This window comes from Fukomys damarensis, unplaced genomic scaffold (assembly GCF_012274545.1).
Source record: "Fukomys damarensis isolate Sample0158 unplaced genomic scaffold, DMR_v1.0_HiC HiC_scaffold_23, whole genome shotgun sequence".
NCBI classification, from domain to species: domain Eukaryota; kingdom Metazoa; phylum Chordata; class Mammalia; order Rodentia; family Bathyergidae; genus Fukomys; species Fukomys damarensis.
Window position 1 is genome coordinate 58,957,548 of NW_022900935.1, and position 12,730 is coordinate 58,970,277.

Below are 12,730 nucleotides of genomic sequence, written 5' to 3' on the forward strand. Positions count from 1 at the left end.
GGGGCGGCGGCGGCGCGGCCCGCTGGGTCCGGCTGAACGTAGGCGGCACCTACTTCGTGACCACCAGGCAGACCCTAGGCCGGGAACCCAAGTCTTTTCTCTGCCGCCTTTGCTGCCAAGAGGACCCGGAGCTGGACTCGGACAAGGTGCGCCCCGCCCTCGGGCCTTTGGATCTCCTAGCTCTCCTAGGCTCGTCTCCAGAGTCCTGGGACAACCTCCTCAGAGGTAGACTCCTCAGCCCAGAACCACATCGTCCCCGGCCCCCCAGGCTGGCCCGGGGAGCTTCAGAAAGCGCCCCTCCCCATTCTCCCCATCCTCAGGCATCACCTTGCGTTTCCCTGTGACCTAGCCCTTCCTTCTCAGGGGCTCTTTCCCTGCACTGCCCAACCCCAGAAAACCCACTCCACACCCCTCTCCCATATTCTCTGCGTCTCTCATTTCATCCTGCCTCTTGCAGGAGTTTACCCCTGGCCCCCCTTCAGCCCTCCATTGCCGGTGGGATATGTCCAGAACTGAATCAGAGTGAGCCAAGGAACCTTTGTAGTTTCTTCAGACTTCCTGTAAGACCCTTGTGCCGGGTTGGGTGAAGCCTGGGTCTGACAATGGCTTCCACCACCTCAGAGAAGGCAGGCTTCTTGCGATGTCACTGTTCTCCTAAAGTCCTGGTCCCAGACCTTGTGTCGGGTAAACAGTCATTGCTTAGGTCCATACTTAATATCAGATGCATTCCTTGAGGAAGGAAAAGTTATATTTGCCAGGGCAAATCTAGGTTAACCAGTTAAGACTAAGGGAAAGTAGAAACCAAGGAATGCTATTAGGCAAGATGCATGGTTGCTAATCAAAGAGTTAAGAGGTGAGAAGATACCCTATTTTCAGTTTGAACTATTTGAACTTTTTAAACTTTTACAGGTTCCCCTTAGTTCCCAACCGAAAGGCATTGACCACAGATTATACCTAATCGTGTATCCTATATAGCACTCAGCTGATCACATTGCAGCTGAGTTGGGGTTGCATAAACATTTGTTACTTCATCTACTAAACTCAGATTGATGGAAATGTTCCCAAACTTTTAACGAGATTCCAAAATGCTTGCGAATAATTTTTATATACCCTAAATCTTCCTTATGGCCATATAAGCAAGTTTCTTCTTGTTCCTTTTACTGTAAAGAGGAGTAGGATTAAAGCTTTTCAGAGCCAAGTCCTGGCATTACCACACTTCCTCTGGGCACAGAGCTAGGGTGTGTGAGATTACAGCTGGCAATGTAAACTCCCACTGACATTGGCTTTGAGCTCAGGAGCGTTGCCAACTGAACGGAGGTTTTCTTCGAATTAGGAATGTAGTTCGGGAGTCGTGGAGAAGTCAGAATGTCCATTTCCAGCAAAGATTTAAATCATGAATCTGTGGCTTTTTTTTGTTTTCCTCCCTTGTAACCAGTGTCCTATGGAAGTATGTTGGCAATTGGCCAAGCAACATTCAAGCCAGTAAATAAATGCCTAGAGGATGTGTAAGACTTTGTATCTGTGACGGCAACCTGAAATGATCCAAAGCGGAAGATGCTTAGAGAGAGCTAGCCTTCTTGCCAGTAATTTTCAGTAAGCAAATGTCTAGCAAAACTTGACCTCACCAAAATTTTGTAGCTGATGGAATTCTAGCGATAGGGGAGAAACCCTCTCAGTTTAAACATTCTCCTGAGCATAATGACACCCTTGTGCTTGGTTGGCAGGATGAGACTGGAGCCTATTTGATTGACAGAGACCCCACCTACTTTGGGCCTATCCTAAACTACCTCCGTCATGGCAAACTCATCATTACTAAGGAGTTGGCAGAAGAAGGTAACCGCACTGTTGGCACTGGACATTTCAAATTTCAGGTCACGTAGAGCTTCTTCATAGACTTGAGTTTTGAGATTTTCACTGGGTTGGTGTTCTGGCTTAGTATAGGTTAATGAAAATGAGCAGAAAGCCTAGTTACCTAGTCTTGTCTGAGAGAGCCTGGTTAAAGAAAGACCCACTGCACTCTGTTTAGCTCTTTTAGTGAGAAGGAAAGTTGGTCTCAACTTTGCAAACAGCTTCAGGAGTCTTTTCCGACATGCAGAACTGTCACAGTCCTTTTCAAACATTCATTTATATGCTGGCAGTGAATGTCCATAGCCTGGAGCAGCACATCTCTAACATTTCAGTTATTTATATTTTCAATTTTAGTTTGAACTTGCAGCTGTAAAAAAATAATAAAGGCTTGACCTCATTTCTTTTTAAGACTTGAGTCTTATGCTTCTCTGTAATTTTTGCTGCTGACCTAATTCATCCTCCAGCTCATTGTCAGGTGTATTATTGGTTGTCTCATCCTTTTGGTCTGTAGGGCACTTGGATTTAAGTAGTCCTCTTTCGCAAAGCTTGGCTTTGGTCTCTTGGGAGGCCTTCAGTGAAGGATTTGGGGCTCTTCCCTAAATCTGGAGCACCTTCATCTGGGTACCTTAGCTTTGAATATGAAAGCTTACAATGGCCGTGCTTGTTATTGAAGTGGCTGCAAAGTAGTTCTCTTTCGGCCAATAAAAAGAAGGACGGTGTTTGCTCTCTCACTGTCTTGCTCTCTTGTGGGGGGGCATTTGGGAAACACTCCTTTTTTTTTTTATCCTTCTTTAAAAAACTGTCAAAATCATACAAAAGTAATGTGAATGGTATAGGCTCCATGCACCCTCCAAACAGCTGAGCAACTACAAACTCATGGATGACCTTTTCTTGATGTTTAGTAAAAAAAACAAAACAAAACAAAGCTATATTTTGAAATACTTCTAGACTTACAGAAAAGGACAAGAATAGTGCGAAAACACTCCCTTTACCTAGATTCACCAATTCTTACTATTATTTTGTCGTATTTACATTATCATTCATTGTCCCCCCTTCTTCTCTTCCTCCCTCTTCTTTCTCATCCTTTCTTCCTCCTTCCTTTCCTTTCTCCTTGCCCTGTAGTTTCTATTTCTGAGCAGTTTGAGACTAGATTGCAGACTTCACCTCTTAATATTTCTATGTCTCTCCCAAGAACAAGTATGTTATCTCACTTTCAAAGTCAAGGAATTTAATATTGTTAGATATTTTTATCTGTAGCTTATATTCCAATTTTGTCAGTTTTTTTTTTTTTTTCTTGTTTGTTTGTTTTTTGAGACAGGGTCTTGCTGTGTAGTTCAAGCTGGCCTTGAACTTACTGTGAAGCCCAGGCCGTCCTTGAACTCACAGCACTCCTGCCTCAGCCTCCCAAGTGCTGGGATTACAGGCGTGCAGCACTATGCCTGGCTTAGTTGTCCTAATAATGGCCATTTTAGCAAAATTTTTTCCTGGTACAGAGCCATGCATACCATAGTTGTCCTGAGGCCTCTGAATTTGTTTAGCATGAGATTCTTTCAGTGATTGCCTTTTATGTTCTTCAAATAATAAACATTCTATTAAATTTGATCCTTACAAATTTATACATATAAACCTATCTTCCAGTCCTTTTTAGGGCAAACTGGGTAAAAAAATGGCAAGCACAGGAGGTGTCCGGTAGTTCAGAACTAGGTGACATATGGGGAAAGTGTCCTGTCACTAATGGGCAGGTGCTGGGAGGAAGTGGGTGGGGTGAAACAGTGAGCAGAGCAGGCCTGGTGCCTGACTTCTTTCGTTGGGAAAAGGTTCTGGATGCACCCCTAAACAGCAGGGAGGTATTTCCTAAACTCCCTAGGCTAGATTTGTACTTGAAAAATGCAGTTTTTAGCAAGCCTCCTCTCGCTGTTTTTCTGGTGAGCTCACACATCTCTGACTGCAGTCTGGTCCTTGTAGGCGTGCTGGAAGAAGCAGAGTTTTACAACATCGCGTCTCTCGTTCGGCTGGTGAAGGAAAGGATACGAGACAATGAGAACAGAACTTCACAAGTAAGGTGTTTTGAACTGTTAGGTGGAACCCACGTGACAGGTGTGATCTGAAAAGAGTGCCGTTCTTTCCTAACGGGAGGTCTGGGTGAAGAACTTCTTCTGGGCAGATGGTCCATGCTCAGCCAAAGTCGTTCAGAAGGAGGAAATGGAGAAGCAGAAATAACATCAGAACAACCCCATATTATTTTAGAAGAGAGAGATTGTCATCATCCACCATATGGCAGTGGGAGGAGCCTAGGCCACTCTAGATCCAAAGCCTGTTCTCTCTGACCCGGTGTCCATCTCCCTCAACATGAAGCTCAGACAAGGTCTCACTTCCACCTGTTAGCTGCCTTTTATCAAGGCAACCCCTTAACATGTGATCCTGCTCCTGAGAGCCATTTGAAAGCAGTCCTGAAATCATGCTTCTGAGAGAGCTGTACCAAGCCTCTCTTATTTCTTTGTTTGTTTATTTATATTTTGGTTTTTTGAGACAGGGTCTCACTATGTAGTTGGGACTGACCTGGAACTCACTATGTAACCCAGCAATCCTCCTGCCTCAGCCTCCCAATTGCTGGGATTACAGGCGTGTGCCACCACGCCCGGCTCCTCTCTTTTTTTATTATACTGTCTGGATTTTGATGTTAACAGAATGTTGCACCTCATTTGAGGGAAGGAAAGATGATAGGGCATACTTAGCTTGTTTTGCATACATTATTCATCATGTGTTTGGATGGCCTCTGTTTTAAGCCCTTGAAATTCTATGAGTAACAGGAAGAAGTCCTTGACCCCAGGAACCTTGAAATCTAGCAAGAAAAAGAGACCTTTCCTTTCCTGCATTTAAGAAAGACCAACTTCTAGCCAGTCAGAGTAGACCACACCTGTAAACCCAGCACTCTAGGAGGCTGAGGCAGGAAGATCCTAAGTTCAAATCCAGCCTGGGAAATTTAGCAACTTAGCACATCCCTGTCTCAAGAAAGGGGGAGGTGGGCTGGGGATGTGGCTCAGTGCAAAGGTCCTGGGTTCAGTCCCTCGTACTGAACAAAAAAGACTTCAGAGCTGCAATAACTAAGGGCGGAGCTATGCTCCGCTATGGCATCTGTCTCATGGCACAGCCGCCTCTTATCCTACCAGGTTCTGGTGCTGCATGCTTTCTTTATTTCATCGAAACCTGGGAATTAGCTGCCATTGAAAAGAAGGCCATAGTTTCTTAAAAAATAATGCCTTGCTCTTTCTCTGTTAGACTTCACATACTAGTGTGTTTCGGCTCTGAATGGAATATATGCCTGAAAAACTGGCACCAGTGATTAAAAAATGAGGCCTTCAATCCATTATAGCTTCTTGCAGAGGTGGAAAGAGGACTTATTCTAGAGTGAGGCACGCTGACACAGGCCTGTAATCCCAGGCAGGAGGGTCACTGCTTCTTCAAGGCCAGCCTGAACTACATAGCAAGACCCTGTCTCGGAAAAAACAAGCAAGGAAAGAGAAAGGCAAACAGACTTATTCTGGCTGACTGCTAAAAGGCTCCTTGTTAGTGTTCAAAGTTGAATTTGTAGGGCCGGGGACTTAGCTCAGTGCTTCCAGTGCCTGCCTTGCAAGAGCAAGGACCCGAGTTCAATCCCCGGTACCCAGAAAAACACAAAAAACAACAGCAACAAAGTTGAATTTGTAGGTTGTGAAACATGATCTCTGGTAGGGTCACCAGTCTTTGCCATTTTATATTGCATGGAATCTTTCACTGTTATAGGTGTTAAATGTCTTAAATATTTTGGAAATGTTTTATCTTTTAATTTTCCACTTTCTTAAAAAAAAAACAACTTGATAGCATAGTAGAAATTTTGAGGTACTATGAGTTATGTAATTTGAAAACACCCGGTTTATGCTACTTAAGCATTCTCTGTTCTTTGCCATCAGCTGATTCCTTGAGTGTAATATATTTCCATTCGATGACAGCAGTTAAGTTAATTAGTCCTCCAGATTCTGAAGGCTTGTGCCGTTATACCCAGTTGGAAGCTTTTTGTTCTGGGAATGTCAAGACCTCTGTGACATTCATTGATCTTTCCATCTGTCTCTTATTATGAAACTCTAACTGTGAAATGGTTTTGATGTTCAAAGACACCCTCTTTTGCCCTTGTTCCACATGGTTCTAAGATGAAGTTGGCTGTGTGTGGATTTCCAGATGTTGTCTCCTTTAACAAGCAAAGCCCAAAATGTGGATCTTAACCTAGCTCTATTGTCGTGGCCTCTTATCTCTTAGGGACTGTCATCAATCATCCTAACTACTTTGCTGTCTATATAGCTCATGCTGGCCTTGAACTCACTATGTAGCCAGGATGGTCTTGAATTCAGAGCACTCCTCCAGCCTCAGCTTTCCAACTGCTGGGGTTACAGATGTGCAGGACCATGCTCAGCTTCTAATAATCATGTTTTTATAGGTGATTAATGTTGGTGCTTTTCTAAGCACTGATGTTTGCTTTGGAGGATGAAAAAAGAGGCATCATCATGCATTTAAATACCTGGAACTTTGACAACTATGGCCAATATCACAGGTCTTTTGTGAGCTCTGAATTGTGTAATATAAAACATCTGGTGGTTTCCAAGACACGTTACTAGAACCAATTGAAATTTTTGGAGAATTCGTCCTTTTTTTTTGGTATGGAGGATTGAACTCGGGTCCTTGTGCTTAGGAGGCAGGTGGCCGAACTGCTGAGATAAATCCTCAGCCTCTATCCTATATTTTATAAGGGAGAAAATTTTTTAGTCCTACTACCTTGGTAATGATAGCTATATAGTACTCTTTTTTGGTTTTTATTTTTACAGTACTAGGGATGGAACCCAACCTCTCCAGCTCCCAAATACCCATAACCTCAAAAGGCACCCTTATTACTCAGGAAGTTTCAGACATCTGAGAGCTCTGCCAGGAATGCAGACAAAACCAAATACTTACTTTTTATTGTGAAATATTTCTAACGGGAATGCACCTGTTTTTAATACTGAAACACTTGCAGGTAGCATCAGGGAGGATAAAAATAACTTGAACATTATGAGGTTCCAGTATAATAGATCATTAATACATTGTTCCTGTAATCACTTCTGCCAGTCTAAATAAACCAAAGTGTGCCATACATTTTTAGCATATACATCATGTATAAATCTCTTCAGGAAAAAAATGTGACTTTCTTGTGCAAAGTAATTGAGGAAATGGATGAAATAATCTGTTCTGTCACATGGTTGCTCACATAATTCATCTGTCTGAAGTTGAGAATTATTTTATCCACTGATCCACATTCTTGGATCTTTTTTTTTTTTTTGTACCAGGGATCAAACTCAGAGCCTTGCACTTGTGAGGCAGGCAGTGGTGGTACCACTGAGCTAAATCCCCAGCCCCTCTTGGATTTTTTGTTGTTGTTGTTCCAGGGATCGAACTCAGGACCTTGCACTTGCAAGGCAGGCAGCAGAACCACTGGGCTAAACCCCCGGCCCGTGGATTTTTATTTTGAGACAGGGATCTCTCTATGTAGCCCAGGCTGGCCTCGAACTCAAGGTGATCCTTGTGCCTCAGCTCCTGAGTATTGGGGTTACAGGTGTGCATCACCATGCCCAGCACCCTTGGATAATTTTTACCAGGAAATTATAGTGCTGCTCATGAAGCGGGTAGAGGGGGTGGTGGAGCCCCAGGGCCGCTGCACCTGTCACCTCTGCTGCTGCTCTTCTCAGTCTTCCTGGTTGTTGCAGGGCCCCGTGAAGCATGTGTATAGAGTCCTGCAGTGTCAAGAGGAAGAGCTCACGCAGATGGTCTCTACCATGTCTGATGGCTGGAAATTTGAACAGGTATGTTTCTCAAAAAGCAAAACCCAGGGTCTCGTCCCAGGGCCACAAGTTCTTGAACAGTCATCATCCAGCCAGTTTATAGCCCTGGAAGTTGGGAAGGGGGCCGAATGCAATCCATTTCCAAACTGGGGAAAGTGCTACTTGGTGCACACTATGTGCTCAATAGTATGTGTTGGGTAGGGAAGAGCTGGGAGGAGAGCCACATCTTCTGGCCTCCCGTCCAGAGTCTGAACTTGGTGCCCAGGGGAATCAGCCAGCTTGTCTAGGCTCGAAAAGCCTCACTTTGTTTTTCAAAAGTATTCTGTGGACATGTTCTGCAGTGAGTCCCTAAAAACCACTGGGATTCACCATCCAGCCTTTCATCTCACAGGGTCAGAATTTAATAATACTGAGTTTGCATTATCTGCTGTAACTGCCTAGTAACTAAATACACTATGAAGATATGAGGTGAAAAGTCTCGCCTCCTTTCCGTCTCAGTTCTTTTAGTCTTGTGCCTGTGTTTAAGATCAAAACAAAGCTACCCAGAACCCCAGTTTTCTTTCATTAGATGGTGTAATTGTTCAATTCTTCTGTGCCGTTAGCCCACAGGAAGGCTGGGGGGGGGATAAAAGGAACCTGGTTTTATGTGGAATGTTGCCTATTCTTACATACAGTTGAAGAGGCCAACTGAGCCAGCAGGGGAAGCTCACCTTCTAAATAAAGCTATAGTTTGAGTAATGGAGCAGCATATAGATCGCATTCAAAGCTGCCTCGGTTCCCAGAGCCAGTGCTGGATCATTCCTCTCACCCTTTTCTTCCACTACAGAATCGGTCCTGCTGCTGCGGCAGCCTGGTTCTCTTTCATGTGTGAGTGTCAGAATGTGCCCAGGGTTTATTGTCCTCTGACTCAGAAGGATTCTTCCCTGATAGAGTCTTAAGTAAAGGATATTACTTAAGTAAAACAAAAAAAAAAAGTATTCTTTGTAAACCGATGGGTAATTTTATTTTGTTGCTGTCTCATCTTATTAATGTCCTGTGGGAGGCCAAGGTCTATTCTCATTGCCTCTGTGGTACAGATAAGGAAGTTGGGTGTGGGGGCGCTGAAGGGCCCCTCCCCAGACAGCCAGCTGGGATCTCCTGACCTGAGACCTTGCACACTTGTGAGGATAACCTCACCCCCAACTCAGCTTCTCCCTCTCTTTGTGTTTCCTATATAGAATCAATATTGAACTCAGTTCTCCAAAAAGGTTCAAAGTGCCAACAGTAGACATCTCTTGATGGCTATCCAGTGCTTTTCTTGGTGCGTTCCAGGTCCTTCTGTGTGGCGGTCTGCTATCTAGGAGCCCTGCTCACAGATGAGCCAACGCTGTGTTTTGGTGGGAGCAAGTCTGTTTCCATTTGTAGAAACATTTTGTAGTATTCATGTTGACAGAGGGAGAGCGATAGGACAAGTCGTGGTAGAGAGGACAGTGGTGGGCTTCAGACTTCTCGGGGAAATTCGCTGGTGATGCCATATGGTGAACTGAGATCTGGCTCTCCTTCAGGATCTTGGTAGTCCCCAAGAATTCATCCTTTGAGAAGTAAAAGTACAAATTCCAGAGAGCAGGAAGATGTGATTTATGTGGCACTTGAGATTTGAAGGTTGCTACTTATACGGTCACCATCTTCTTGTTTTGCCAGCTAATCAGCATTGGCTCCTCCTATAACTATGGAAACGAGGACCAGGCTGAATTCCTCTGTGTCGTCTCCAGAGAATTAAATAATTCTACCAATGGCATTGTCATAGAGCCGAGTGAAAAGGCAAAGGTAAGAAATCTGCTTTGGCATGTACCTATAATCCTAGCAATTTGGAGGCCGAGGCAGGAGGATTGCTGTGAGTTGAAGGCTAGCCCTTCCTACAAAGTTCAGGGCCAGTGTAAACTGCATAATGAGACACTTGTCTCAAAAACAAAATAAAAAGCTTAAGAAAACGCTTTGCAGGATTGCAGTTCTGGCTTATTTGTGTGCAGGCCCCTGCAACTTCACCCCAGCTGCTGCCCCTATTCTCCCTTCCTCATCCAGTTTTGTGTTTTCCCACTATGCAAGTTTTTTGCTGCTGCATTTAAATTAGGATTTAGGGAACAGTGAGTTTTTTGGTTAGGAAACATGAAAGTGGAAAGGGTGGTTTGTCCAGCCTCTGTAAAGTAAAAAAAGCTGAGCTGAGAATGTAACTCAGTGGGACAGCACTTGTCTAGTATGTGCAAAGTCCTGGGTTCAATCTCCAGTACCCCAAACTCCACACAGTTACTTCCTTTACACACACACGCACGCACACACGCAACACACATACTTCTGAACCACCAGTGCATCATGAGCTTGAACCATTTCCTTTAGCATGGGAAGACTCTGGTCCAACAGTGCAGAAACTTTAGGCCCAGCTATATGCAGTAAGCAGATTTCTACAGCTCAGTGCTCAGTGTGGGTGACGCTTTTTTGAAATCAGTTTTGTTGCTTTGTTTGTTGAGATAGGGTCTCACTATGTATTACAGGCCTCCGGTTGTGGTGGCGCACTGTAATTCCAGCACTCAGGAGGCTGAGGCAGGAGGATCACTGTGAGTTTGAGACCAGCCTGGGCTACATAGTGAGTTCCAGGTCAGTCTCAACTACATAGTGAGACCCTGTCTCAAACAAACAAACAAACAAAACAAAAGTATTACAGGCCTGCCTTGAACCCAACTGAGTAGCCTAGGCTGGTCTTGAACTCATGATGATCCTCTCGATTCAGCCTTGGGAGTTCTGGGATTACAGGGATGTGCCACCACGCCTGGCTTGGAATCAGTTTTTAATCATTTTTCTGATTGATTTCTAACTCAGTTCCACTGTAATTAGATAATATTCTGATTTGAATCTTTTTCCCATTACTGGGGATTAAACCCAGAGCCTTTGCACTGAGCTGTATCCCCAGTCCTTTTTTTAACTTTCTATTTAGAGACAAGGTCTCCCTCAGTCACTAAGTTTCTTGTGCTGAGCTCAGACTCGCAGTCCTCCTGCTTCAGCCTCCAATAGTGCCAGGATCACAGGTGTGCATCACACTTGTGGCTTTTTTTGTGGGGAGAGGCTGATGAGGGGACCAAAACCAAGGTCTTCTGCATGCTCTGTGCCACTGAGCTGCACCTCTATCTCCTGTGAGTCTTTCCTTCCCTCGGCAGTCTGCTCAGAAGTCTCAGGCTTCTTCCTGGTCCTCCACTTTCAGATTCTTCAGGAGAGAGGATCTCGAATGTAAGCTGAGAGTCTGAAATTCCAGAGAGCTGAAGTCAGGAGAGGGATCCAGCAGAGCAGCTCCGTGAAGTCTTGCGCCTGTATAGTAACTGAGGTACTGCAAGCAAAGCTGAGCCTGGTGCCCAGCGAGGATGTGATCTGGTCAAAACCAAAGCAGCCCCACCCTTCCCCTGGGATCCGGAGGACAGATGCAGCTCTGGCTGCAGACTCCCTTTTCAGAAGCTTTTTTTTTTGTCTTCTTAGCCAGTGTTCTGACAGATTTTGATGATAGCAGCTGGACTGGGTCCCCAGATGGATCCTTTTGGGACTTGGGGGAAGGAAAGGATGGCCTGGCTCCTTGGAAATGGCCTAGATGTCAAGGCAGCTGGAGAGGAAGGAGGACTGTCCTGAGCTGTGCCCTCCTGTTCTCACGCACGTGGGCCACATTGGACATTTGCAGCTGCTTCTGGCCCCTTTCCCTCCTGCTAGTCTCCCTCCAGGGAGTGCAGAGATGCAACGGGTTCTAGCTGCCCTGTGTCAAACTGAAGTTTGGGACAGGAGAAGGACACACTGCTATGTGCGGAGCCTCTGTGCAAGGGAGGGTGGATGTCCTCCTGAGGTGGACAGTGGCGGGAACTGTTCTCATCTTGGGCGCTGTGCTGCTCCCACGAGCAGTGAGCAGCTCTGCTAGGCGTCGCTGTGAGTCCTGTCTAACCCTGTCTTGTCCTCAGGAAGGGATTTGAGGTGGGTGTGCCACATCACGAAGAAGAGTGCCATGTAGTTGGTGACTGCTGTTGCAGCCTTTTCTTACCCCGTTGACCTGTTTTCCTTCCCTGGCCTTTTAACTGGACCAAAGATGAAGGACTTTGTGGACCCTCTCTTGGTTTGGGGTGGGAAAGGCTGTTTCTTTGGAAGTTGCCAAAATGTGGAGTTGCCATATGTAAAAGTGGTTTTGTTTCTGTGATTATCTTTTGCAGATTCCCTGAGTGAATGCGCTGTTTGTGTTTCTCCTTGGTTTCTAACCTTAGCAAACCTGCCCCACAGCACTTTGGGTGACTGTGCACTGTACCCAGTAGTGTGTGTGTGTTGACAGGCAGTCGGGGCCTCCATAGTCTCTGATGTCACCCCTTACCCTTGTAACCTTTTCCTGGAAGTACCATGTTGGTAAGGATCAAGTGCTTGTCCAACCAGGGTGCCATAGAGCATTTCTCCTCTGAGCCTTTGAGTCTCTGTGAGCAGTCGTGAAAGGCAGAGGGGCTGGAGCATCTCTCATTTTCCCTGAACAATTTTCAGTAGCGTGGCACATAGTAGAGAGGCAGGGAAGATTCCCCTCTGGGGAACACATTGCCCAAAAGCCACCTTGGGCCAGGCACTACAGGGCACTTTTAAAGCCAAGCTCTGTTGTTGAGCTGTTCATCGGGGCTCAAGGGCAGTGATTTCCGGAAGGACTGGACTTTACCAAATACCTTTTGAGCATGTAACCTCACTGAGCCCAGATGGCTTACCTTTTCTCTAAGACTTTCACACTTTCCCTCTTTCTGTCTGTAGCGTAGCATAGAATTGTGTGCCCTGGGCTCCTGCAGCGCCTGTATATGGACGCCATTGGAAATGGACGTGTTGGCATTCAGAAGTCTGGGTGTGCGTGCATGGTGTTTTACAGCTATAACGTGTTAGGTGAACTTCTATTTACAAGAAGAGTAGGGCCGGGGATTTAGCTCAGCGGTTCGGTGGCCTGCCGTGCAAGGACCCAAGTTCAATCCCTGGTACCAAAAAAAAAAAAAAAAAAAAGAGCAGTCATT

The 12,730-nt window shown here is 45.4% G+C and overlaps 1 protein-coding gene across 1 annotated transcript; it reads left to right on the forward strand.

Moving 5' to 3' along the window:
* Positions 1-2: 2 nt before the first annotated feature.
* On the forward strand, positions 3-12,478 carry Kctd2 (potassium channel tetramerization domain containing 2; the record flags this gene model as incomplete). Its single annotated transcript, XM_010630809.2, has 6 exons — positions 3-146; positions 1,725-1,833; positions 3,814-3,905; positions 7,620-7,715; positions 9,375-9,500; positions 10,927-12,478. Coding segments are annotated over 6 exons (597 nt in total), but the record flags the coding sequence as incomplete, so codon positions are not given.
* Between the last annotated feature and the right edge of the window lie 252 nt (positions 12,479-12,730).